Genomic DNA, 26,520 nt, shown 5'->3' on the forward strand with positions numbered 1-26,520 from the left:
CCCGCGAAATTCGAATTTCAGTCATATCAAATAACAAATTTCATTAAAAACCCAAATCAAACTCGTATATAATGTTAATTGGTTTATTTTTTGCATAGTAGTTTCCAACGTAATCGTTAAATAGAGAACGGCAAACATAAACTGGACGTGTTCATTGCATTATACATAGGTAAATTTATATTAAAATTAAGTTTTAGCTTGTGTACAAATATTTAACAAAGTCCTTGGGTTAAATATAAAGTATACTATATATTAAAATTGAAGTTTAGCAGCACTGTGCAAATCCTAGCTTCAATTTTAATATATAATCATATATCAATTTGAACTAAGCTCACTTCAAACAAAAAACAGACAAGGAAGATTCATTGTGCCTGGCGCCTTGGGCGCCGTTAGTTCGTTAGTTAGTTCGATCCTCGCAAGTTAAGTACAAAAGAAGGCTAGTTTGTAGTGGTCTGTGCACAACTGAACGGGATCTGGGTTCAATTAGGCGGAAATCAACTTAGACTTTAGGCTATAGTCTATTATTCGTTCTTCCCACGCTCTTCTGAAGCCGTCAGCATGGTTCATTAAGTGACAAAATGCTTACAAAAAGACGCTAGTTACACTATGACAGTTTACAAATTGGCAAGTATGAATCGTTTTCGTTATTCGGTAAGTATCTGCTTTTCCATTTGATGCTTAAGACGTTAGTATAATAATATCAGCTGCAGTTTGCGCCTCACTCCCCGCTTCCGTCTTTCTCCTGGTCTTTTTTTGCTTTCGCTTAGTGTGGATATTAGCTAATCGACATGCGATTAGAGAGCCGTCTTCATCATTCGCCCGCCAACTCATCGATGCGACACCGCACAGCGTGCTCCAGCACCTCGAGACTGGCGTAGTCCAGCTCTTTCACCAAACACAGCGAGGCGGATAGCAGATTGGATGTCTACGGGAATATGGAAACGGAATATGATTCAGTTAGCGGTCAATCTTATCGATAATGAGTGTTTCGAATAATACACACCCTATTAATGGGCCTGCGATGGAAGCCCGCATAGTGATTCACCACGGAGGCCGAAAGAGTATTTGTCGAGTCACTAAAACGACCCTCGGGTCGCCTGTAAAATATTATTGAAAATAATATTAATAACAGAATATTTTCAACAATAAATTTAACATTTAAAAGCAAACACAAACTGCAAACGGACATCACAGAGATACCGCAATATGTTTACCCACAATTCAATAAGCGTCAACAACGTTAAGCTTCTAAGCTAATAATGTTCACCAGATGACCTCGCGGTTTGACCTCCACTCACCTCGACCTGGGCCTGTCCTCCGGCTCCCACTCGCCGCCATTCTCCCGAGCGCTGCCATTCCGGTAAGTGGGTTCGCTGCGTCGCTGCGTTTGGTGATGCAGCTGCATTTGGCTGCCATAGGGATTGTGGTGCACCTGTGGCGCTTGCTGGTGCTCCTCCCATTCGGTGAGGTCAGTCTGGCTGTGGCGATAATGCGCCGGGTAGCCAGCAGGTCGATCCGACTGATAGTATTCCTGTGCGGGAACACCATAATTAGATTGCCTTCCCATTCTCATTGTTGTCCAGTGGCCCATCTGGTAATTCTCAGGAAAATAACCCACCGTCCTTACCTTCATCGAGTGCGTGGAGATGCTGGGCGGCAGCGGCGTTTGCCGCACCTCCCTGTAGCCGCCCATCTGGGGGCTACTCTCCTGGTCGGAGCCCGGCGAGCGCTGCTCATCGAGGCCCCGTGGTGGCGTTAGTGGGTTGTAGTGCGGTTTGTGTTTTAGTTGGGGTTTTTATTTTGGTTTTAGGTTGCATTTTTGGGAACGGTTGCGGTGCGTGGTGAAAAAGGCAGCAGATAAGTTAGATCTAGATTCAAGAATATAAACCCAGTAAACCGAGGCATCTCGACATGTGACAAAACGTTGAGCTAGTAACTACAAGAGTGTGGGGGCATTTTCACGGAGCTTCAGTGGTGTCTTAAGTGTCTCTCCAAGTAAATCCTAAACAGAGGAGCCACCAAAATAAATGTAGATTGCAAAGCTATGGAAATGGCTTCCAAAAAATATGAAATTCTAAGAATTTCCAACATATTTTGATTTTTTGTATATTTTTAAACTTTGTTTTTGTTGTTCAAGTTTCTTTCCTTCTTTGTTTCTTAATTCACTGATTATTACCCAATTTCTACTTAATCTTTTTCTAATAAAACTCCCTTTTCTATTCACCATTTTTCCCCTGTGTATGCATACATAATGACCCATTTTATATAGTTCATTTTCGGTCTTCTTTACCAATTATTGTGCGTCCCTCATCAGTTCCCATCAGGCCCCAGTGCTAGAGACTCCAAAGTCAAGCGAGTGACTTAACCCAAAAATGCCGGCAAACAGACAATGGCCAGGCGGCGGGAAAACGAGAAAGAGAACCTTAACCATGCCATCGAAGCCATCGCGTGACTGCCCCCAACCAAACCCCGGTCCCCTTCTCTCCACTCGAGTGTGACACGGGCCCACACCCTCTCGAAAAAAGAAATATATAGAAGAGCCTCGGAATAGGTTACCCCCAGCAAAACTAGAAGCTCGGTTCTGTCATGTCGGATGCACGGAACTGTTGGGCTGTGTTACTACAACTACCACTCTTCGGGGAGCAGTTACAGTGGGATCTTACGTCGTACTGGTGGTAGGTGCGCTGCTCTTTGGTTAAATTGTTATACATGGGCGATGGCGGATGCACGGGTTCCTGGAGGGGATGCCGAAACGAGATTAGTAGGGCTCTTACAAGATTATGAAATGAGAGAATATAAATGAGGCACTCAATTTAAAATACCAAGAAAAACTTTGTAGTTACTTAAATTTGGAAAAATGAAACCAACAAAAAGATATTACATTTCTAGTCTCAATTTTCCATCTAAATAAACAAAATGTAAACGTGATACAAAAATAATTAATAAATATTAATATGGCTTGATTTTCCTACTTTAAAACAAATGCTTACTGGAAAATGATTTATAATAACAAATTTATAAACAGAACTACAAGTGCCACAGGCTACTAACTTTCTCTAAACCTTTCCCATCTCCCTTCCCGGCTGACTGACCGACCTCTCCCTTTACCTTGGTGGGTGTGGGGGGCTTGGAGCCATGCAGCGGCGGCTGTGCCTGCTGCATCTGGCTGCCGTAGAGATCGCTGGCACTATGGGTGATGGTCCCTTCGCTGCTGTTGTTGGCCAGCGGACTGGCTAACTGCGGCGGCGGCGGCTGATTAGCAATGCATAGTTAAACGTTAATGGGAATAGGGTACAGGGAGCGGGATAGGGTTCAGAGGTAGCAGAAATACACAAGAGATACAAGAGGGAGGTGAGAGTTGATTACAGGGTTCGTGTAGAGATTAGAGCCGCTAAACCAGGGCGTGGTGTGAGAAGAAAAAACAGCCCAGACAATGGAAGCCATTTACCTCTTTCATGGGACTGGAGCTGCGCCGCTGATGCTGCTGCTGCGGTTGCTGCTGCTGCTGCTGGTGATACTGTTGCTGCTGCGTTGGCGGAGAGTGTTGCGGGTAGCTGTGCTGCTGCTGCTGTTGCGGCATCTGTTGCGGCTGCGTCTGCTGCTGATGCTGCTGTTGGTAGGCATCCTCATACACTTCATCCTCGGCAACAGGGCCACCGCCGCCACGCAAGGCCTCGTCCACCTCCTCCTGAGTGACCTCCACATTGTCCAGCTTCTTGAGGTTGGGCAGGGCGCGTAAGACAACGGCGCGATAGCTGAGTTTGCGGTTAGACAGATCGTTAGGAGCTTCTTTTATACATATTTATTATTGAAAAGTCACTCACTTGGCTGTTTGATCGCAGCAGGGATTCTCCTCCAGCCAGAGGTAGCGAAGGGCCGGCAGATTCTGCAGGTAGGCTATCTCGTTGATGTCCGAGATATTATTCTTGCGCAGATACAACTCCTGCAGCTTCTGGCACTCTTCGAAGGGGGACAGTGTGCTGATCTTGTTCACGCTGCAAAGAACCGAAAGAAACCCAACTTTAAGGTTCAAGAAACTTTCTCTTGGAGCGGCGACAAAGGCGCCACCATCACCAACACCATTAACTAACTGCCGTGAATCATGCTTGGAACACACACAACACACAAAAGAATTCTCTGGCAGCTGCGTGCGGTCATTAACTCGACGGATTCTTCGCAGAATTCCCCACAAAACAACAGTTAAAGAGGCTGATAGGCTGAGAGAGGCTCAAAAGGGGAGGAAAAGCTGATTGTCATCATTTGTCTGCGTCTAGGTCAGGTTCGCGTTGCGAGCGATTCCCCGCTTAGCACCTCGGTCTCTCTAACAATGCTAATTACCCTGAAGTGGCCAATTGCCGATGGCCAAAAGCGTGCCTTAATGGGCTGACTAATAGAATAAATAAGCAAAGATATGTTTTGCTACACTGGAGAAAAACAAAAGGTAGATATTGAGCATAAAAGCGGGATTATTTGTGAATTAAATAGGAGAACATAAGCAGATAAGAATTTGAAATGAAAAGTCATAAACCCTCAGCTTAAATATTGAAACAACTCATCAAAACAAGTAAAAATACAATAATACAAATTATTTTTTAAAGATTTTTCCCCCTGTGTATCTCTCAGAAACAATTTCCTCCTCTACCCAGAGAGAGTACACCCGAAACAACTGTCTAAACTTAGCCAGAAACATCGCCTAAATGGCACACGGGTGCATTGCCTCAGTGAATGTCTGGTATCTGGAATTCGTAGCTCCGCTAACCCTATTAATAGTTCGGCATAAAATCAGGCCAATTGGGAGTAGGGCCTCGAATAAATTCTACCTACTCAGATATGCATAATCAAAGTTCCACGCTAAAGTCAAGGTTGAATAGCACTCGAGTGGCACTAAGTGGAAAAACCATTGATAGGTCTGTGGAAAGAAAAGAAAAGTGCCAGCAACACGCAAGTCAAATCAATATGCACACTCATAACGCAGGGAACAGAGAACAGGGAATGGTAATGAGTATGGGTAAGAAATAAACACAACCTAATGGAAGACTACACCAACGCATTTTACCTGAACCTCTGATTTATGGCTGATTTATGGACTCCACTTCACTCCAGGCCCAGGCCTAGCACAACAAATGGCAAACAAAAAGCGGAGGAGACCCTCAGAGAACCCCACGTACATAGTACCGCCCCAGCAGACAGCCCAACGAGTTGAGACAGAAAGGTTTTCGTTGTTTGGTGTTAAGCTCAGTGAAATAATGCAAACAGAGCAGCCTTCTTTAATAGTCAATGGTTTCGAAAAGTTGAGAAGTTATTGCCCTCGAGTTTACATGCTTGCCATATCAATTGGTTCATTCACGCTCGTATATAGGAAACGTGTGGCATTATCTGTTGACTGATAAAGCTCTAGGGAGCAGTTGGAGAAGTCGCGATTGCGTTAATAGCTGACTGATAATAAGGGAATTGAGAACAATATAGCAATATATCTGTTAATAGAAGAGCCTGACTGTTCAGAGCTAAAATAGCTCTAATTTGTCACTGCAATTGATTAATTAATCTTGGTTTCTGCTGGAAATGAACATGTTTCTCCACAAGAATGCGTCTTAAATACATCCAAAATACCCTTGAAAAAAGCTTAGCTTGCCAAGAAACCTTAAACTTTATATAATCATTTTTTAAACTATCCTTTAACCTAATATAAAAACTCGTTTCAACCTCAATACTCTTCATCATAATTTTTTCTTGTCTTTATTTCATCTGAGTCACTTTATGGGAATGCAAACAATCAGGCGTCAAAAACAAGTTTCCCAAAAAGGCGCACTTTTGCTTTCAAGTAAGTTGAGTTAATATTTGCTCATATTATTTATATATTTTTTTGTTTGATCAGATTACTTGTTAATGGAATATCTGCTTCTTATATTTAATTATTTCCTGTTCTTAACTGGAATTTAGACGAAAGCCTGAGGTCAATAGCTGGTACACCCACATAATTTCTCTGACATATTTCCCGTTCTGCACTATACTAAAGAAAAACTTTAAAATGATTTATAATATCTAGTACGTGTGCTCAGCTAAAAATCAAAGATTCAGGTAATAAATATATTACATTTCTGAATTTCTTTGAACAGAATTCTGATATTTTTATTGCAAAATCAAGAGTCATATTATGGAGACTCCCCCAAATTATTGTCATTACTATTTCCTAACAAACAAACCTGATTTTTAATGGAATATTGGTTTCTTAATTACTTTCCTTTCCCAAATGTGTCACAAAAGTTTTTGCCAAACTAAGAATTCTCGATTTATGAAATATCATCTGCTACTTCGGATACCTAAAATATTATTTCCTGCTGTTCTCACGCTTCCCATCCCCCAAGTTCATTGCCAATCGCCCCAAGCTTGCTCCCTATAAGGCCACCAGCTCGGGGGTACACCTCCTCTTGTGCATAATTATACAAACGTATGTATATATCGTGAGGCAGCCGAGAGTTGTCAGCATATTGCCAGCAGATGACGGAGAAGTTTGGCGGGCGAATCGATTTCGGTGACCTTGGCAGTCAAAATGATTGTCGCCTTTTAAGGCAACAGCAGCAGAAACGGACCCAGCAACATGCAAGTACAACAAGTACAAGTACCAGTACGAGCACAAGATAAAGTACAAGCTCAGGCACAGATACGTATGTATATAAGTATCTGGCAAATACGAGTCATAGTCAAGAGTATCTGCGACCTACGCTTGGGCCTACGCGGCCTAAAAATGAGTGCGACTGGGGCCAGTTGGTATTGCCAATTTCGGAGCTCCCACGACTTTCAGCTTATTTTCTGTAGTTTTTTCTGTAGCTTTTGCCACAGCTTTTTGCATTAATTACGCGCTTGAGCGTGCCAAAGTATTTCTCGTATTTCTGCTTGCCTAATGATGGGGCGATGACATCACTGGAAAGCAAACACATATCTCGGCGCTATGAGACCTCATTCCCCCTCTTTCCCAGTGGGGATTCTCCGAGTCGGATTGAAAAAACGTTAATCGAGAGAGCTGATCCTTATATGAGACGCATTCCCCGACTTACCTCAGCGCTAGAACTTCCACTCCACGCATTCGCTTGATGATGGACACATCGCTGAGATCACTTCCCCTGAAATAAACAGAGAAAACACGTTAGATGGCATTATAATGGAGATAAGTGTGGCGTGGAGGCCCCTTTTAAGTCATCGCCCGCTTTAATCTAAGACGGGTCAAGAGGCTGGAGGCATCTCGGAAAGTAGCTCAACAGCTTTTCACGCTTTTCCAACAGCCGGCTTCCGCCCCCTCGAGTGCCGCGAGTTTTCCAGCCCAGGGAATCGTGACTTGCTCCCAAAGTGGACACTTCTAAACTGGTTAGAAGATTGCCCCCGGATTTGGGTCACACTGGGGAACCGTGGCCGGCTCACTCGAGTGAAAGCCAGCAGCCGGAGCAGCCGGGCTGAGCAGCAAAGTGGGCAGATCCCCCAGACCCCAGAGCCCATACTCCATGCCCCATACCCCATACTATACCCAACAGATCGGAGCTTTCACTGCGGCTGCACCTGCCTCGGCACGATTAGCAATAGATCAATGCACAGGCGGAAATTAGATCGAAAATCGATTTCAGGCACACTGGTGAAACGTGTATACATTTTTTTAATGATTTTTTAAGCTTACAAAACATTTTTTTTCATCGAAATATATAAAGTTATAAAAGCTACGATATAGGAAATGGTGTCAACGTAATAAGGATTCTTGTAAACATTTTCATATCAAAGAAATAAAAAAGTCGGAAGAGGTTGTGTTTGAAAATTGTACGTTTTTTAATGCTAATAATTTAGTTTTAAAGACTCATTGATTTGAATTGTTTATAATTATTAATCTATACTAAGTATTTTAAGTAGTGTGACAACGTTTTGAAAAGTACCAATAAGAAAAAGAAATCTAGCCTCGGAAAACCATATTTGGATTGGATCATGAACAATACTTTTAGTTACCGAATTCGAAACTATTTATAAATATGCAAGTTTAAATAATAAACCCCGTACTTACCAGCAATTAAGCTTTTTGATCAGGCCAAGATCGGACTGCTTGGCCCGCGCAATCACCATTTCCTCGGTGAGTCGAGACATGGCGAGATGTGATTGCAACGATGGTGCTCGTGCTCCAATTGGCTTTCAGCTCTCCACTGTCCGCTCTCCACGCTCCACTCTGACCCGTGGCCAAACAGGTGTGCCACTTGCAGATTCCAGTGCTACACAGCCGCCGTTGGTTAACCGCGTATTTAAGCCGCTTTGTGAATGCCCAATTTCAGATGCCGATGGAGGTGAGCAACCAAATTCAAAGGCCACAAGCTACAACAAAAGCTCAATCTTTTGTTATTGTAATCACTGGCGTGTCGTAGGCGTAGCCGTGTTGTTGTTGTTGTTGCTGCCGCTGCCGCTGCAGTGTTGTAATTACGTTTCCGATTTGGCGAGTTCCTTTTGCTCTGCTGGAGGGGTTTTCCAGATCTGTTTTGTATCTGGCAGATACCAGGCACCAGACACCAGGCTTGCAGTTTTATCTCTTTATCTCGCACGGATGACTAAGCCCGGGTTGTTGCGCTTCTCGCTTTTATTTATATTTTTACTATCACACGTAATTCGCCGCTAGCTACCTTTCTCTGTTGCACTTATCTGCCGCCTCTCCCTGTCCGCCTAGTTTTTGTTGCTGTCAAAATTGTTGATTGCAGCCGAGGTACGGTAAATTTGGCAATATTACATCGCCCTGAATCGATTTTTTCGCGCCCAGATGTTTCTTCTTCAGGGTTTTAAGCTACAGCTTTGTTTTCCCAGCCTTTTAAATTAACTGATTTAAACACTACACTTTTCGAGCAAACGGCGAACGTAGATTAATCTGCGTTTCGAAATTCGAGTGATTTTTCAGAGCCTATTTTCCCGATTTTCTTTGCACCGCTTTCGTTTGCTCTCGGACAGGTATGTATATTGCCGCGTGTGTGTGTGTTTGTGTGTCGGTATTTGCGTGTGTGCCAGAGCGAGACAGCGCTGAGACGCGGCGGGTTTTACACAATACGCTTTAAGCACTATTAGTTTTTAAATTTGTTTAGCGTTCGTGCGCTCGACTCGACGGCGAAAAACTATCTGGCTCGAAAAACTTCAGCCGTCGAGGAGCTTTCATTGTCTTTGTTTACGAATGCGGTGTGAAGCGGAGAGAAGACAGCAGTGTTGCCAGATACAAAATTGGGGTTTCCTCCTAAAAAATCTCAAACAGTCGAACAAATTTCTTAATTTTTTAAATAAAAAAGAAATTATACCTAGTTAAAAGGTTACGGAATTGTTAGCATTTGAAAAACAAGTGGAAAAAATAATTTAAATGTTAAATATTGAACGGAAAACCCTTGATCTTGGAACACTACAGGGAGGGCGTGGGAGGAAAACCAGTTTGCAGCTGGTTGGTGAGGGCCATAATTAAGTAATTAAGCTCTATTGGTAATTACTCTCTTAAAAAGTATGTAAAATGACTTGGAATTTGAGAGATTTTGCCATTTTTCAGTGCTCTTTTAGATTATAAAATAGTAAAAACTTTTTAATGGACTTGTTAAAATAACAATTTTAGTTTAAAAAATAAATAGTTTAATTCTAAAAAATACCGCCATCTAGTGATTTCGGTATTTTTTTAGTACACTTGGGCGCAGTGCCAGCCTGGCCACACTGCCACTACTGGACGTGACTGATTTATTTATAAATTAATTTCTCTCTATCTGTAGCTTGTGCGCCCGCCCGCGACGTGTTGTTTTCGTGAAAATTTGCATCGCATCTTTCAGCGCGTGCAGTAGTATTGGTCGGTCGCCTCTGTGCGAGGAAAACAACGCACCGCAGAGACGCCAGAGCAGCGAACGAGATCAGAAGCGCGAGCGAGAGTGCCAAACAAAACATATCTCATCGCAACCTTGGGCGTGTGTATTAATTGAGCGTTCCTATCCGCGAACCGCGATCCGCTTTCCGCGTCGCCCCCCTCCCCCATCCGCACCGTGTCCGCCCCTCCTCCCGCGTCCCAAGTGGAGAGGTGTCGTCGTAGCCGATTTTTGATTGGGATTACCATCGCCACTACGCTTCTGGCCTGTTTTCCGCTGGTTGCGCTGCTGTTTCCGAAGCAAACATAACATCTGGCGAGATAAGGGCGCCCCTCTCAGCCCCCAGACCCCCTCCCTCGGCCCCAGCAAACGCTTTCGTTGCAAAAACGGCGCTGAACGTAAGTTGGATTACGTCATCGTTCGAGGGCAATTTTAGACTCTGATTGCGCCATATATATAGACTCAGTTATAGTTTTGGTTCTGGACTGACTGGTCAACGACAACAGCAGGCGCCCCCGCATCCGAGATGATTCATGTGGGCGAGAATACGTGGAACCTGCGGATCCTCATCACCGATCTGCAGGTGGAGAAAACTCTGCGCGTGAAGGGCGACCAGCACATTGGCGGCGTCATGCTGCAGCTGGTGGACCCGGAAATGCCCAAGGACTGGTCAGACCACGCACTGTGGTGGCCCGCAAAGAACGTCTGGCTGACCAGGACGCGCTCGACCTTGGACCAGGCTGGCGTCCAGTCGGACTCTTTTCTGCACTTCACGCCCATGCACAAGACGCTGCGAGTGCAGCTGCCCGATCTTCGGTATCTGGACTATCGCGTCAGCTTCTCAGACAAGACCTTCAAGGCCGTGGTGAGCCTGTGCAAGGACCTGGACATCCGCTACCCCGAGGAATTGTCGTTCAGCAAGCCCCTGGAGCCGGAGCATCTCAAGAAGAATTTCTCCAAGCTGCCGCAGCGCAAGATTCCGGTGGCAGAGGCGAATGGCATTTCCTACTTGAAGCCAGCGCCGGACACAAACTCATTTGTCCCGATCACAGGAGCCTACAATGGCAGCAATGGCAGCCTGGACCGCTCGCACAACGGAAATCTGCTCTGTGCGCCAGCCTCACCGTACGCAACGACACCGCGGAGGGCAGCCACTGCTCCGGGCACGCCCATCAGCTCGCCCACGGGTACCTGGAAGCACAACTCCACTGGCTACGCCAGCTACGATTCCAACTCTAGTTTCGGCGACTTGCAGGAGAACCTAGCAGTGTCGCCAAGGTCACCGAGTCCGGATGTCAGAGCCCGTTTGGTCCGACCAAAGACGCTGGTGGAGAAGGCACGCCTCAATGTGGGTTGGCTGGACTCGTCGCTCTCGATTATGGAGCAGGGAGTAAGGGAGTACGACACCCTCTGTCTGCGCTTCAAGTACTTCACTTTCTTCGACCTCAACCCCAAATACGACCAAGTGAGGATCAATCAACTGTACGAGCAGGCCAAGTGGAGCATTCTGAACGAGGAGCTGGATGCCACCGAGGAGGAGACCCTCATGTTCGCCGCCCTGCAGTTCCAGGTGAATCACCAGAGCGATCTGCATCCGCCGGGCATCGATTCCGGCATAGATTCATCAAGTCAGGAGAATGGCGGCGACGACGACATTGACTCCGCTCTCAACGAGCTGCAAATCACGCTGGAGGGCCCAGGAGGTGGCAAGGATCAGGGCAACATCACCAGGATACCAGAACTCTCGGACTACCTGCGGTTCCTGAAGCCGCAGAGATTCACCCTCAAGGGCTACAAGCGCTACTTCTTCACCTACAGGGATCTGCACCTGCACCTGTACAAGTCACAGGAGGAATCGAGGCGCGGTGCCCCCACCATCAGCATCAACCTGAGGGGCTGCGAGGTGACGCCCGATGTTCACCTGGCCCAGGGAAAGTTTGCCATCCGCTTGGAGGTCCCCCCAGAGGGCAGGAATGGCCCAAACAGCGAGGTCTGGGTGAGATGTGAGAACGAAGAGCAGTACGCCAAGTGGATGGCCGCCTGCCGTCTGGCAGCCAAGGGACGCTCCCTAGCCGACAGCTCCTACGACAGCGAAGTGAGCAGCATTCGCTCCCTGCTCCAGATGCAGAAGCCCGCCCAGGGAGCTCCGCTCACCATCAATCCCAGGAGCGTGGAGCCCATGGATTACCTTTCCCAGAAGATGCTGCGGAAGCTCTCCAGCAAGGCGGTGCAGCGGATCCTGGAGGCCCATGCCAACGTTCGCCAGCTGCCCTTGATGGAGGCCAAGCTGAAATACATCCAGGCCTGGCAATCCCTGCCCGACTTTGGCGTCACCCTCTTCGTCATCAAGTTTGACGGCCACAAGAAGGAGGAACTGCTGGGCGTGGCCAACAACAGGATCATGCGCATGGACCTGAGCACCGGGGACCACATCAAGACCTGGCGCTACAACACGATGAAGGCCTGGAACGTGAACTGGGGCATCAAGTGCATGATGATCCAGCTGCAGGACGAGAACGTGGTCTTCTCCTGCCAATCGGCCGACTGCAAGGTGGTGCACGAGTTCATCGGCGGCTACATCTTCATGTCCATGCGTTCCAAGGAGAACAACCAGATGCTGAACGAGGAGATGTTCCACAAGCTGACGGGCGGCTGGTCGTAAGGCAAAGCGAGGAGCGGAGGGAGGAGTGGAGTTTAACGAGTGCCAAGCACAAACCTCGTCGCATGTTCTACAGTTTTATCTATATATATTTACCTAGATTAGGGTGGCTCTGAAGGTAATCTGCGGACGATGCTAAGCTTTTGTGCCTTGAAAACCAAAGGGTTTCGTCAGTGTCTAAAAATGTAGGTCATAATTCTGTTCTGGTTTCGAAATAACTTAAATTGCAAGCTACTTCTTGACAGAATTGTAGTAAAAATTTATTTTTAGTCGGCATTTATCTAAACAATAATTAATTTTAATTTTTTTTTTATTTGGAAACCAGAATAGACTTTTAATAACTTGAAAAAATCCACCCAATTTGCAACTGAAAATTAGTTAAATCTTAAAACTTGTCCCTCGGATTACCTTCCGACTTTTTACCAAACCCCATCGAGCCACCCTAACCGAAAGCGTTGTGTGTTTAGGTGTTAATGGAAGTGGAATTCTAGACTAATAACGATCGACACGCTGATAACGATTATTACGATAACGATGTTGTGCCTTCGCCAGAGCAATCTTAACCCAAAACGAGTCCAAGTCAATGTCCTGTGTTCGGTGTTCCGCGTGTGTGCCTCTTCTGTGTTGTTTGTTTTCTAACACAGCGTTAAAGTTACACGACTTGGGTCCTTTTTTATACCATATTTTTTCGAGCGGACCTGCGCGACTAACCCGCAGTTTTACATATTGTATATTTATTAAACAAATTAATAAGCAGAATAAATTATTTTATATGTTTTTAATGACCGTCAATTCCGGAGCGTGTCTGTGTTTGCCCTCCCATCGGAGCGCCTCTGAGCTTCCCGTGGGATTACTCATCCCGCGAAGGGTTATTCTGGGTTATGGAGGGGCGTTAATATAAAGCACGGTTATTGTTATTAATAACAGCCAGCGCTTTCAATTGAATTGATAAGCGACGCATTTGCCGCCGTATATAGACTCGAGAGATTACCCTTACATGGCGACTCCCGAAGCCCAGAGTTGTTGATTGATGACGACAGCCACGCTGAATGGGGCAACTTCTCATGGAATGACTGGCTTGCGAAATCTTTAAATTGAATTCAATTAAAGGCTCTTAGACCAGGAAAATCTTCAGATATCACGAATGATGCATAAGAGAGTCATACGAAAATGCCTCTTTCTGAATTACTCAGTTTTAAATTTGGAAAGAAAAGAATATAAATGTAAATTAAATTGCTAATGGGATAAACAAAATCATCAGAATTAATAGGGGTGTTAAAAATAGGTTACAAAATGCTACGGGAATTTTATAAATAAACTTTTAAAATAGGTTTTAAAATGCGTTAAATGACACATAAATTTTAGAAACATATAAATAAATCCGACAATTTTTATACTCTTGCAGGGTATTATAATTTTAGTCAAAAGTTCGCAACACAGTGAAAAAGTCATTTCCGACCCTATAAACCATATATATTATTGATCAGCATTAACAGACGAATCTTTCTATTCATGTTCGGAAAAAATTTATTTTTTTGCTTTTTTTTATTTTATAAGGGGTTACATCATTAAAATTTTCAAAAATGGCCAAAAATTTTGTTGTCTTAAAAAATTAAATTTTGAATGCAGATTTTTTAAGCATAGTAAAAATTAGTCCAGAAAACCTTTCGGAAATACATTTTTCCCTTTTTTAGCTTAGTTATGATCGATTATTGATTCGATGTCATGATCGTGATATATCAATGATATATGCCATACGATGGCAAACTGCAGGGTATTTAAATTTTGGTTTGTTAAATATTATTTAATTTAAATTAAAATTTTTTAAAATAATTTTATTATTTATTTTGAAAATTTATTTTAAATGTTTTTTGATTTAGAAGAAAAGTTTAAAAAATGTTTTAGAACCCAGAACTAAAAAATAACACACGGCTTAGAGGGACCAGACTCTTACCATTTTCTATTTGGTATATTTTTTAGAACACCTACTTTGTCGGTATTTGCTTGGAACTCGTCCACACTGCCCCTTTACCCTCGTGTTCACCGACTTATTTTGAAAGAAAACTTAATTTTCGCATTTTCGGAGCGACTAACTAGTTAATCCCTTCTTAAGTTTAAGTTTAATCACTATGAGCACTGAAGCGGCGAAGGCGGCGGCCAGCCAGGGGCTCAGCCAAGAGGCCATTGTGGCCCAGTTCCAACAGCTGCGGAATGATCAGCGCAATTTGGCGAATAGCCTGAATACCTTGGAGATGGATTTGCGCGAGCACAAGTGAGTCACCCGGCGGCCAAAGATGGGCAATCGGATTCCACACCATCTGGGGTGGTTTTGCAGCTGAAACATCTTAACTTACACGCGTTTTATCCTGGCAGAACTGTCATCGAAACCCTGCAGGCGGCGGATCCGGAACGCAAGTGCTTCCGGCAGATTGGCGGCGTCCTGTGCGAACGGACCGTAAAGGAGGTGCTGCCGCAGCTGGTGGAGAACAAGGACTTTATTGCCAAGACCATCACCATGGTCACCGAGGATCTGAGCAAAAAGGGCAGCGAGCTGAACAAATTCAAGGAGGAGCACAACATCAAGATTCGCGGCGAGCATCTGGGCACCGAGGGATCGAAGGGCACAGATGCGGAGGGCAAGGCGGAGAACCGCAACGTGCTGGTGTCCTAGGGGACGCAGCTACCTCATCCCCCGCACCCGTATTTATTGTGTCTATGTTGAGAGGGAACTCTGCCAGGATTTGCGAGCAGTAATCAACGATTATTGAGCGTTTCTAATGTTGTATGTAATTCTAGCTTAAGGCGCGCAGTTCACGACACGCCCCCAATCGCACCTTCACACCAGCACCCGCCATTTCCCTACTTCATTTAAACTTAACCCACTCTGGCCACGAAATTAAAGAGAGAACCGAAACCTTCAACTTCTGTAACGAAATGAAAGGGCGTCTTGTGATTTATTGGAGATCTCCTTCAATGGGAGCTTGTATTCCCTTAGCTGCCTCATCCCGTTGGAAGTCCCTTTTCCCTCCAGTTTTGCTCAGCAGCCGGATGTTGGTGATGCAGATGTCATGGGAAACGGCCTTGCACATGTCGTACACGGTTAAGGCAGCCACAGAGACTGCGGTCAGGGCCTCCATCTCCACGCCAGTTTGGCCGGAGCAGCGAACCGATGCCTCCAAACGGACGCATTGTTCGCTCTTCAGAAGTGTGGCCTGCACTTTGACAGAGGACAGGCTGATATTGTGGCACAGGGGAATGAGTTCCGATGTGCGTTTGGCTCCCATGATGCCAGCCAGCTGGGCCACCGTCAGAACATCTCCTTTGGCCAGCTCGTTGGCCGCTATGAGCTGGGTGAGCCGTTCGCCCACCTGGACAGTGGCCTCGGCTCGAGCTAATCTTGTGGTCGAAGGTTTGGCACCCACATCCACCATTTGGGCCTTGCCCTGGGCATTGACATGGGTGAGATGGCTGCTGCAGTTTCTGATCTGGAGCTGCTGCCTTGAAGGCTGGTAAGCATGATAGAGATGATAGAGATAGTGGTGGCGATGATGATGATGGATCAGTGGAGCAGCACCTGGAATGGGAAAGAGAGGAGAGTGTGGTGTGTCTACTAGCCGCCAATGAGTATCATGGGCCGGTTCTCCATCTGCGACAGGTTGAGCATGCCTGCGAAGGAGTAACCAAGGTCTGAAGTCGTTCTACGTTTCATTTGGGATCCAAACTCACCTGCATGCTGTCGCTTCTTGCGCTGCACTGCCGCTCCAATGAAGTCCACCAGCTGCTCTTCGGTTATGTCTTCCCTGCGCATGGCATCCCTCAAGGAGAACTCTTTGTTTCCAAACAGGCACACCTTAATGTTCCCATCGGCGGTGAGCCGAAGTCTGTTGCAGGTTCCACAAAAGTGTTCCGTCATCGAGGTGATGAAGCCCACCTGACCCTTGAATCCGGGCACTGCGTAGGCCTTGGAAGTGTCGTTGGGACCATTGGGCAGAGCCTGAAAGTCCGGCCACCTTTCCCGAATGGCCTGGAGGGTATCTTTGTAGGATATCAGTCTCTCTGTGTGCCATTTGTTGCCGGAGAAGGGCATGTATTCAATGAAGCGCACATCCACCGGACGATCCTTGGTGAACTCTACAAAATCACAGATTTCATCCTCATTGAAGTCCCGCATCAGGACACAGTTGACCTTGGGAGTGTAGCCCAGTTGGACAGCCAGATCTATGCCAGCTATGACCCGCTCCCATCCCTTCCTCCGTGTTATCTTCTCAAAGCGATCCCTCTTCAGCGTATCCAGGCTGATGTTGAGCGAATCTAGTCCTGCTCTCTGGAGCGATGGAAGCAGGCGGGTGAGTACCAGTCCATTGGTAGTTATGCCAACCTGCTCCAGCTGCGGCAGAGCCTTCATCTGGGCCACTATTTCAACTATATCCCGCCTGACTGTGGGCTCTCCGCCCGTCAAGCGGATCTTGCGGACTCCCTGCTCCACGAATATGCGGGCCAGGCGAAGGATTTCCTCGGTGGTCAGCAGATTCTGCTTGGGTTGCAGGGGAACGCCCTCGGCGGGCATGCAGTAGTCACCTGGAATGGATTTTATATATAGGTGAGATTAATGTTGATGGAATTTTAAGCTTAAGTGTAATTTCTGCTTGGTTATTATGATATTTAATTGACTGAAACGTGTACTATAGCTTTTAAACAACCATTTTCTAGGGTCTTATTATTATTATAATGAACTTAAGTGACTTTGATGAAGTCAAAATAATAATTCAGTCAAATTGCTGCTATGAAATATCTTGATATAGGAAAAGCTATAGAATATTCTGGCACTTTAAAGAGTACTTTATCATTTATCAGCCAAGGCCAGTAAACAGCACTTGAATTGAGACATCAAACAATTCGTATAAAGTAAATTATAACCCAGAAATAAAATTAGAACATCCATACTAATTTGGCAGCCAAAAAATCCAATTACAATAGCTTCATTTCTAATATTTCCCCCGCTGCTGTGCCATTTGTAAGACACGAATTTCGCCACAAAATTCAATCAAGGTGGAAATCCACTTGAGGCCGACTACTATCAAGCATAACAATATATAAACATAAGACTGATAAGGATACAAAACATGGCGCCCACAGGTTGCGGTAGGATTTGAAGGTTTCTATCTGGAATACATACATCGCAGGTTACAGCGCTCGGTGAGAGAGATCCTCAGGTAGGTGTGGTGTCTGCCAAACGTATCCGTAAGCGGCGAGTACTGCAGAATTAGAGATTCAACAAATGGAAACTTTGGAAGTCTTAGAGCGACTCACCTTTCTCTGCACCTGTTTCTCCGCCGGCTGCTCCAGTGCTGGAGCACTTGCTGTGGCCAGCTTTAAAGAACCGGTTGTGGCCTTTAGCCGGATTGCTGTTGCTGCTCCACCGCGTCCGTTCTCCTGGCCCAATAGCCGAATCGCGTGTCTCGCCAGTAGCCGCATTACGTATATTTTGATTAATGTGCTCTCTCAGCTAAAACGTATTTTAAACGACGAACAACAATTGAATTGGCTTACGTAAAGCCAACGGTTCGCGGGGGGGGGCCAAAGGGATGTTGATGTCGCTGTCACTGGAAGAGCGCCGAGAACATAACGATTTCGGACAGTTCGGTGTGATAAGCAATTACATATGCCAGTGGCACGTTGCCTGGTCTGCTTCACGCTATATATACCGCTGATTCCGAGGGTTCCGAACAGCCGCCGGCGAGCGTTGTTTATAAACTAAGTCGCCAGAATCGGTGATCATATGGCGGAGCTTCTGGTGGCCAGCTTTCGCCATTCGCCAAAAGCTTTCTAATGGTACACTGGGAAAAATTGAGTTGACAATATGATTTTATGATAAATAAATTAAGATTTTATTAACTTTTTCTTTTTCTTGAGAGAAGTATAATTATTTATAAAATTTTTCTTCTGATAAAAATACTTATATTAAATATATCCATTTTATAATATTAACTTTTTGTTAAGAAAAGTATAAGTATGGAGGTTGAATGGGGCGGAAAAGGGGGGCGAAAAGGAACCCCAGAGCTTTGACCTCTCCTCACGAACTTCTCGAACTGCTTACCTCAGCGAAAGGTAATCGGTGTTTGTTCAGCACTTTATATTTCATATACTCTAATATATAGCTAAAATAAGGTAAAACGTTCACCTTTAATTACAATTTATATATTTTTTTTTAAGCCCAGGAGTTTTTTAATTTTTCTCCCTAAAGATTGACATAAATTTTAACATTTTTGAGTAACAAAAGTGTCGAAATTTAATGGTTAAAAATAATTCTAACAAAATCATCCAAGTTTTACCCCAAATCTTTCTTAATAAAAGTTTAATGATCCAATTAATTTTCATCAGAAACTATATACAATATTAATGTCGTTAAAATATACATTTTAATTATAATTCAAGCACTGCTGAAATATAAAACTAAACATTAATGATCCCTCCTCTAACCCTATATTCATACTCTACATGGCTTTATCAGCACTTGAATCGGTCAGGAAGCTGATGTGGTGCTCTTTTCACACCAAAAACTCTCTCTTTTACAAGAAAGAGTCTGATTCTTACTGCCCTATGCCACTGTACTTGAAGATCCCTTTTTGTTTATCTTTTCTCTTTCAGCTATGTGTGGTACTCCCGCTCTATACCCTCGGAGGCTGCGTCCCGATTCCGTGACCAGTGGTGAACTCTCTCCGTTCCAGCATGTGTTTATTTGAAATTCGAATAGGCCGACATATACACACGATCGTCAGTTGGTGTCGGAAATCCATACGGATCAGAACTATGCATATTAGTCGCTGGAATATAAAGCGGGTCTCGCTGCTCCTCAGCACCGCCCTGCTGCTCTACGTGTTCGTTTTCTCCAGCGGCTATCACAAGTACCAGATCGAGGGCATTATCGGCCGGACGCAACCGGAAAAGGTCTGGGAGTATGTGGCGGATTTTAACAAGATGCGCCTGCTCAACCCCACCATGTGAGTATTGAACAGATTTTTAGAAACTGTTTGCAATTTTAGAGAGATTTAAAATTGCTTGTCCAATAAGATCATTAATAGAGAGATTCAAGATTGATTTTGTAATGATATGATCACAAATAGAGAGATTTAAGATTGATTTTCGAATGAAAAGATCATAAAGATAGAATGTAAATATTTAATATTTACTTGTTACTTCTTTCAGCATCAACTTCAAGATCCTAGCTGACCATGGCCACGCCCACGACTGGCGTTATACGGTGGAATACACAGAGCGACTCTCCCACTGGCCCCACTGGATAAACACAGCCACTGCCAAGTATGTGGTCACCAAGACCATGCCCGGAGTGACACCAGTGGCCTATGCCATACAGTCCACCCATGAGACCTGCTTCTTCAGCGGATTCTACTGCTGTGGGTAGAAGATAAAGGAGGATATGAAACCAATTTTAATCAAAATATTCTTAATCTTCACAGTGCACTCCTATAGCGACTTCATTTTCAAGAACGCCGACGGAGATACTTACGCCCAGGAGAACATCCAGTACCAGTGTCCGCCTTTATTAAGCAGCATGTGTCGTCGGGAGCTGGAGTTCCAGAGGCAGGCGGTGATGCACAACCTAACCCATATATTCAGCAAGCAGAGGGAAAAGTAAATGTTCAAAAACTTAAAACTTAGGACAAGAACCAAGTGAATATTTAATTTTACCGATTTTAATACAAGTTTATTTCAGTTTATTTCTTTCCGAGAATCTTTGAGATAATTAAATAATAGTTTTCAGAACTTTGTTTAGTTTATAATATAATAGTTTTCACACATAAAAATCGAAACTTCAGTACTTTTTGTGGGATTAAAATAATTTATAAATGTTTAAAATGTTTACATGTCTTCTCAATCGTTGGTCTTAGTTCTAAGGGTTTATATAATGTTCAAAATGTGCACAAAAAATTTAATTTCAACTAAATTGGCTAGTTAATTGCTCTCAGGCTGGCTTAATGTTTTACACTTAACATTGTACAACCTACGAAAGTATTTTTTGCACAAGTTTTACTGCTGTTAACTTTAGCTTGGCTTTTGATTAATTCATGTCAGTTTCAATATCTGATTTTGTAGGTAAAGTTCTTTTTAAATTCAATAATTACCCCTTGTAATCAGACCTTGAATATGTGGTTTTAGCCCAAGAAGACTTCTCCTTGGATTCTGTTAACTTTAACTTAGGGTTGATGGTGTCTTTGTTCTGCTCCTTATTTAAACAAGTCAAGACGCTTTCGTCTGGTGGGGCCACCACTCCTCGCCGCTCGTGCCCGAGAGGCTGCTGCACTCGTCGAAGGAGCTGCCGGCGTGCTTGGCGCACTTACCGATTCCACGGAGCTGGTCTGCGATATTCCGCCGCCGCCTCCAAAAACCGAGCCAAACCAGCGAGTAAGCTTGGTGGCCTGGGTGGACTTGCCATTTTGTCTTGGCGATTTGGGAGACTTGCGTAGCGCCTGCGTGGCGGCGGCGGCGTTGGTGGAGCTGCGCGTTCCCGCGTTCGGTTGGGTCTTTTCTTGGGTGAGCCCCGAGCCTATCAAGTAGTTTGTGATCTTATTGGCCTGCGTGACCCTGGCGGACTGCTGATCCGGCTGCACAGGCGATACACCTCCGGAGGAGTTCAGCCGCATGCGACTACCGAATTCTCCATTGTTGGTGATCTCAAAGAAGTCATCTTCCAGCAGGGTTCTCCTTCTCTGCGTGATGGCGAGGGCTGCTGAAGATGCCTCAGGCTCTTTCTGAGTCTGCGGCAGCGAGGGCAAGACCTTGGGACTGGTTTTCTCCTGCCGTGGCTCGAATATTTTCTCCAGAATGTCCAAGCAAGATCGCTCCCTGTTCTTTTTCGGCGGCGGAGCATTTGTTCTGGCATGCTGCTGCTGAAATTGCTTCACCTCCGAGCCAAATATCTTGAAGCCTTCGAAGGGAGAGGCTGCCCGTGGCTGGGCCAGGGGTATCTGCGACATTTCCGAGGAGATGCTAAATAAATCCGGTGATTTGTTGGCCCTTCTATTTGCCGGCGGCAAGCCCAGTCCTCCCCCGAAACTGGACTTGGTGGGTGATTCCTGCTTCCGTTTTCGTTTCAAAGCCTTGGTGCGACGACTCTGCGTGGCATCCTGCGGCGAGCTCTCATCATGGGAGCTGTTGATCACCACCGCCTCACCCTGTGACTTGGTTTGGGTGACGGCCACCACCTCCGAGTCGCTAAGCAAGTTAAAGGCAGACGGCAGCTTCAGAAGCAAGGGCGTCTGTTGCGGCGTGAAGGGTACCCGAAAGGCAGGTGGCTCCAGGGCATCCAAGTTGTCTGGTATTCGCTGGGCACATTGCATGTACTCCGAGGACAAGGAGCTGCCGCTGAGCACTTGGGGCGTGGGATTAAAGGGCTTGGCCGGTGGCTTAGCCTTTGACTTACTTGGCTCTGGTTCCTGCTTGCATTTTCTGGGACGCCCTACCTTACGTTTGGGAGTCTCCGTTTCGGGCTTCTTAGGGGGCAACAGGGGGGCCTCAGCTGGCTTCTCCTTCTGCTCTTGCTTCACCCGCGGCTTGCTTGTCCTGGGCGTTTGATTCCCCTCAGCCTTGGCTCTCTTTTGGGTGGTCCTTTTTGCATCTTCCAGGATGTGGTGCTTCACGTACTTGCTGTGAAGCTTAGACTCGGCGGATCGAGTTAGTCGCTGCATTCCTCGAGTGGCAGGACGTCTGGTATCCTGTGGACTGACTGCCTGCCGGACTGGTTTCCGTTTTCTAACCGAGGGCTCAGTTTTGGGTGTGGCAAGGGCAGCAGCTTTCTCAGCGGCAGGCGGTGTGGTGGGTATGCTTTCCAAGGACACCCTTCTCAGTCGAATGTTGAGCCTTTTGGTTTTAGGAGGTTCAATAGTAGCTGTTGAACGAGTATGTTTTCTGGCCGCCACTTCCACAGCTTTGGGAGCACCAGGAGAACGGTGTTCCTCCTCCTCCTCCGAATCCGTAAGTTGCAGCTTTTTTTGTGCTGTCTTCCGCTGGCTAAGTTTTCTCTTGGACTTGAATCTAGGCGATTCCTTCATTCCGGACGTTTGATTTGGCGGCGTGTTTGGAGGCGTCACGATCTCACAATCGTCGCTGGAAACCACCAACACCTGGTTAGGATCCACTACAGCCTCTACTGTTATGGCCTCCACATCAGAGTCGGAGGATTCAAAGATCAGCGGCGACATGGCCACAATATCATCCACGCTGTGATCGGATAATTTATCCTGCTCTTGTGGCTGAACTGGAAGATTTTCCAGGGAAGCGATGGTGGAGCAGACCTCCGAGGAGCCGCTAAGGGTGCTCTGGCTGTTCTTGGAGGCCAGCCAGAGGTGGAGATTGTGCTTGTACTGCTCCGGCGCTACGAGCGGAAGGCTCTTTTCAAACTGATGGCGAAAGCGGCGCAGACGAAAGTCCCTAAAAGATAAGAAAAACGTATAAATTCAATCAGAATATTCCTTAAAATAATTAATTAACAATTTACTTGATATACTCGCTGAGAAATCCACGCTGCTTGTAGTAATCCTCGAGATCTATGCGCTTGCTGAACACCTCCTTGGGATCCGGCAGGTGAAACTTCCGATCGAAGCTCTGAAAGCTTCGGTACTGATGCTCCAAACGTCCGCCCAGCCGCAAAATGTTGTACAGCAACTTCACATCGGACTGCGGAGAGGGAAACTCAGTGGATTTGTAAAGCTTTCAAGTGAGTCAACTCCGATTGCCTTACCGTGATGTCAACGCTGGAGATAACCATGTTTACCCTGCCCTCGAAATGCTTGAGCAGCATGGAGGTGCAGAAGCTGTTGTTCAGCGAGTGCCCGCGATTGTCCACCAGAATGTAGTCGAACTTGAGGCGGCTGAGATCTCCAATGCTGCGCAAGCTGCTCCACTTGGCCAGGTAGACGCTGTGCGGGGAATCTGTGGTGTCTGGAGGAGGGAAATGGAAAACTAATTAGTATTTTCATACAATTGTGAAATATTAAAACTAATTTAGTTACCTTGCACCCCTTGAATGGTGTACACAGCCAGATCCGTGAGCGTGTCCAGGTGAAACTGCCAGCCGGCGAGCAGCTGCTCATCGTTCTGCAGCACTATCAGAGTCTTCTTCGTCCGGTCCAGAGCACTCAGCAGAGCCGCCACCGTCGCCGGCTTCCCCAACCCACTCTCGTCGTTGAGAACGCTAAACTCTCGCTTGGCCAGGCGCTCGTAGAGGAAGCGCACAGCCTCCAACTGGAAGCCCTTAAGGTACTGCGTCACGTGGCTGGTCACCAGCGCATCCGCCGAGAGCCGCAGCTCCGGCGTCTGCTCAGAGACAAAGTGGTACATCCTTCGGCCCTAGTGGTGTGCGTGGTGCAGCGCCAGGTAGATGGCCACCAGTATATAGAGCAACTGCAGGTACGAGAAGATCACAAACATCGAGAACGAGCCTATTATCATCTTGCGCGCCGCTGGCGGCCCATCGAACTCGATGTTTTCCGGATTCAGAGTGTCCACCAGGTGGTTGTCGTTGCTGCCGTAGGTGTAGCCGGGGTGGTGGGCGAAATGCATGTGTTGTCGCGGCAGGCGGGGGCGAAAGGATCTTGCGGAGGGGTCCCCTTGGGGGCGGGCAGGAGGAAACTTTAGAAGAAAATATTATTTTTGGCTCCAAGTATGCCCAGTTGGCGGGAAAACGCTGAAGGTCTGGTTAATTCCAAGAAGTGTAGTTGGTCACACTGCAATCAGGACTGCCAAGTTGAGATTAGCTAGAAATGTGCGTTAATAAGGCTAAATGTACCGCCTTTTGACGCCTTTTATGCATACAAATGAAAATTTAACAATTTGAAGAGAATTTCATCATAAAATCATTAAATTTTAGCATTTTTGATCATTTTATTATAACTGAAACGAAAAAATAGCCAAACAAAAGCTAGACATTTCTTAAGGCAAGTTGGCAGCCCCTGCCTTTCGCCATCACTGATAACAAAGGCGGTTTGTTTTGCTTAAAACTCATTTAAAAACACATTAAAAACAGCCATGGCAGTGGGGAAAAAAGAAAAGCCAGTGGCTAAAAAGAAAAGCCCGGAGAAGGGCAAAGCGCCAAATGCTAAAACATCCCCTGCCACCCCACCTGCAGCGGTAAAACAAAGGACTGTGGTGACCCCTTGGCGAGACACGTGCGTGCATTAAACCTAATAAATAAACACCAATTTAATTGTTTATAAACATTTCCAGGTTGGAGTTCAATGAGACCTATGCCGGGTTATTCGGAAAGGGCTCCAAGACCGCCGATCGTCGCCAGGCTCTGAGTAAAATCCGCGTTTGGGGCCTGCGACGAGCGAACCTCTGCCCGGCGGCTGTCCTGGCCACATCGGTGCTCGTCCAGGCCCAGCTGGCGGACAAGGAGGGCAACGCCACGATACAGACCACCTACGCCAGCGCCTTCTCGAGGTTTTACAACTTCATGTCCTCCATAATACAGGGCCACAACATGAGCAGCATGTACGAGACGGCCAAGGAACTGGGTCTCCAGTCGTTCATCGTGGACCTGCGGCACTTGTGTGCCCACGGACAGGAGCTGCCGCCGGTGGAGGTGCTAAGGAGCACCTCCCAGCACTGCCTGGAGTGGCTGCGGACGTACTACTGGCTGCCGCACAAGGAGTCCCTGTCCAATTTGGACGCGGGCAAGCTGCAGCGCAAGGACAAGCTCAAGTTCGAGGAGGAGGTTAGCAGCCTTCTGGAGATTTACGACCTAACCCTGGAGTGCCTTCTAAGGGGAGCGGACAAACTTAAGGCCATCAGCAAACTGAAATCCAGCGCAGAGTTCAACAAGATTCGCGTCTACTCCTCCGGCAAGAAGGCGAAGGTCTCCAAGGAGATCCTGGACTCTGTGCTGAGCGACCTCAGTGTCAAGATAAAACGCCATTCCTCTTCGATGAAGGATCTGCTGGACATTTACATGGGTTGTCTCCTTAAAATGCAGTACTTCCTGGGCGTCGGCTTGGAAATCGGTGACGACGAGGATGCGCTTGTTGCTGGAACCCAGGATCTGTTTAGACTACTAGCCATGCAGGGCTACATCGAGAGTTTCTTTGTGGCCTTGGTTCGCTTGGCTGAGAATCCAAACGAAAGTGATGAAAGGCGGCTGGGGGCCAGGTACTGGGCCACCAAGATGATTCAAACCTTTGGAATGCTGTTCCGCATGAAGCGCATGTACAAGGAGGAGCTTGATTTGGACAATAAACTAAAGCCGGTGGACTTCTCCTCCCTCAACACAAATGTCCATTCGAAAACCATGCGCCGCCTCCTGGTACACTCTGGCGTGGACTCTGCAGTTACGCTTATCTTTGGTGACAATCCCAAAAAGGCCAAGACGTGGGTTTTCGATAGGGAGTTTATAATGCAGCGAGTTCCTCCCTTTAGCGAGTACTCGGGGGCTATTCTCAAGGGGTAAGCTATACTTTTACTGACTATTTACTGGATTGTAAAGCTATATTGTTGTTTTTAGCCTGTTGCCTCTGGCGGATCCACCTTTTAGTCAGACTCAGTTGGAGGCGTTGACCAACCTCTGCAGTATACGCTTGAAGGAAGACCAGAAACCAGGGGAGCCAGAACCTATGGAAGATGATAGTTCCTCGGAGGAGAGCTATAGCCTGGATTACCTGGAAAAACTCCTGTCTGCCCAAGCTCAGAGTAGGGGAAATACATTTTCCAGCGTTGAAACCTCGGATTTGGGCTTTTGGAGCATAGAGAAAGGTGGGTTTTCATTACGTTGCAATAATGATTATATATTGTGTTTATTTTATTTTATTTTTATTATATTTACATTTTATTTGTATTCTTTTCAGACAACGACTGGTCCAAATGTGCCTTGGGTGTTTTGCCGTGGGCTCAATAAAAGTGTTGATAACATTAAGATTGTTTAATTTTATTAGCAAATAAACTCTGTAAAAACTGATAAGGAATTTTGGAATATTGCGCGAAGTCTTCTTCTTTTTTTTTATGACATTC

General features: G+C 46.0%; 8 protein-coding genes across 18 annotated transcripts; 4 read left to right on the top strand and 4 right to left on the bottom strand.

Annotated features, from left to right (window-relative positions):
* Nucleotides 1-69: 69 nt before the first annotated feature.
* LOC108073498 (cilia- and flagella-associated protein 410) lies at nt 70-9,193 on the bottom strand. 10 transcript variants are annotated; one of them, XM_017165158.2, is made up of 10 exons: nt 8,042-9,192; nt 7,056-7,121; nt 3,825-3,995; nt 3,449-3,755; nt 3,109-3,252; nt 2,664-2,735; nt 1,628-1,729; nt 1,299-1,531; nt 1,004-1,097; nt 70-925 (listed from the first exon to the last, which is right to left on the bottom strand). In XM_017165158.2, exons 1-10 carry the CDS (start codon nt 8,119-8,121, stop codon nt 812-814), a joined length of 1,383 nt encoding a protein of 460 aa, XP_017020647.1. In that variant the 5' UTR covers nt 8,122-9,192; the 3' UTR covers nt 70-811. The 10 variants fall into 10 exon arrangements, with proteins under 10 accessions (XP_017020647.1, XP_070141381.1, XP_070141383.1 ...); XM_070285280.1 differs by having other exon boundaries at nt 1,299-1,729; nt 8,042-9,193; XM_070285282.1 differs by lacking the exon at nt 1,628-1,729.
* Nucleotides 9,194-9,719: 526 nt separating this feature from the next.
* On the top strand, nt 9,720-13,293 carry Fit1 (Fermitin 1). The gene is made up of 2 exons (XM_017165144.3): nt 9,720-10,240; nt 10,303-13,293. The coding sequence occupies exon 2, from the start codon at nt 10,369-10,371 to the stop codon at nt 12,502-12,504; it is 2,136 nt and encodes a 711-aa protein (XP_017020633.1). The 5' UTR covers nt 9,720-10,240; nt 10,303-10,368; the 3' UTR covers nt 12,505-13,293.
* A 1,214-nt stretch (nt 13,294-14,507) lies between these two features.
* Pfdn2 (prefoldin 2) lies at nt 14,508-15,441 on the top strand. The gene is made up of 2 exons (XM_017165051.3): nt 14,508-14,773; nt 14,875-15,441. Exons 1-2 carry the CDS (start codon nt 14,631-14,633, stop codon nt 15,170-15,172), a joined length of 441 nt encoding a protein of 146 aa, XP_017020540.1. The 5' UTR covers nt 14,508-14,630; the 3' UTR covers nt 15,173-15,441.
* Mocs1 (Molybdenum cofactor synthesis 1) lies at nt 15,424-18,330 on the bottom strand. 2 transcript variants are annotated; one of them, XM_017165047.2, is made up of 4 exons: nt 17,812-18,330; nt 17,678-17,756; nt 16,228-17,079; nt 15,424-16,075 (listed from the first exon to the last, which is right to left on the bottom strand). In XM_017165047.2, the coding sequence occupies exons 1-4, from the start codon at nt 17,974-17,976 to the stop codon at nt 15,456-15,458; spliced, it is 1,716 nt and encodes a 571-aa protein (XP_017020536.1). In that variant the 5' UTR covers nt 17,977-18,330; the 3' UTR covers nt 15,424-15,455. The 2 variants fall into 2 exon arrangements, with proteins under 2 accessions (XP_017020536.1, XP_017020537.1); XM_017165048.3 differs by having other exon boundaries at nt 15,939-16,167; nt 17,812-18,323.
* Nucleotides 18,331-19,232: 902 nt separating this feature from the next.
* On the top strand, nt 19,233-20,286 carry LOC108073430 (uncharacterized). The gene is made up of 3 exons (XM_017165049.3): nt 19,233-19,502; nt 19,708-19,916; nt 19,980-20,286. The coding sequence occupies exons 1-3, from the start codon at nt 19,312-19,314 to the stop codon at nt 20,156-20,158; spliced, it is 579 nt and encodes a 192-aa protein (XP_017020538.1). The 5' UTR covers nt 19,233-19,311; the 3' UTR covers nt 20,159-20,286.
* Nucleotides 20,215-23,859, bottom strand: SuUR (Suppressor of Under-Replication). Its single transcript, XM_017165046.2, has 4 exons — nt 23,532-23,859; nt 23,261-23,460; nt 23,018-23,196; nt 20,215-22,950 (listed from the first exon to the last, which is right to left on the bottom strand). Exons 1-4 carry the CDS (start codon nt 23,857-23,859, stop codon nt 20,748-20,750), a joined length of 2,910 nt encoding a protein of 969 aa, XP_017020535.2. The 3' UTR covers nt 20,215-20,747.
* A 9-nt stretch (nt 23,860-23,868) lies between these two features.
* LOC108073432 (uncharacterized) lies at nt 23,869-24,269 on the bottom strand. The gene has a single exon (XM_017165052.3). The coding sequence runs from the start codon at nt 24,079-24,081 to the stop codon at nt 23,869-23,871; it is 213 nt and encodes a 70-aa protein (XP_017020541.1). The 5' UTR covers nt 24,082-24,269.
* A 189-nt stretch (nt 24,270-24,458) lies between these two features.
* Nucleotides 24,459-26,474, top strand: LOC108073591 (uncharacterized). The gene is made up of 4 exons (XM_017165285.3): nt 24,459-24,686; nt 24,745-25,959; nt 26,018-26,265; nt 26,358-26,474. Exons 1-4 carry the CDS (start codon nt 24,547-24,549, stop codon nt 26,405-26,407), a joined length of 1,653 nt encoding a protein of 550 aa, XP_017020774.1. The 5' UTR covers nt 24,459-24,546; the 3' UTR covers nt 26,408-26,474.
* The last annotated feature ends 46 nt before the right edge of the window (nt 26,475-26,520 follow it).

Source organism: Drosophila kikkawai, chromosome 3L (genome assembly GCF_030179895.1).
Source record: "Drosophila kikkawai strain 14028-0561.14 chromosome 3L, DkikHiC1v2, whole genome shotgun sequence".
NCBI classification, from domain to species: domain Eukaryota; kingdom Metazoa; phylum Arthropoda; class Insecta; order Diptera; family Drosophilidae; genus Drosophila; species Drosophila kikkawai.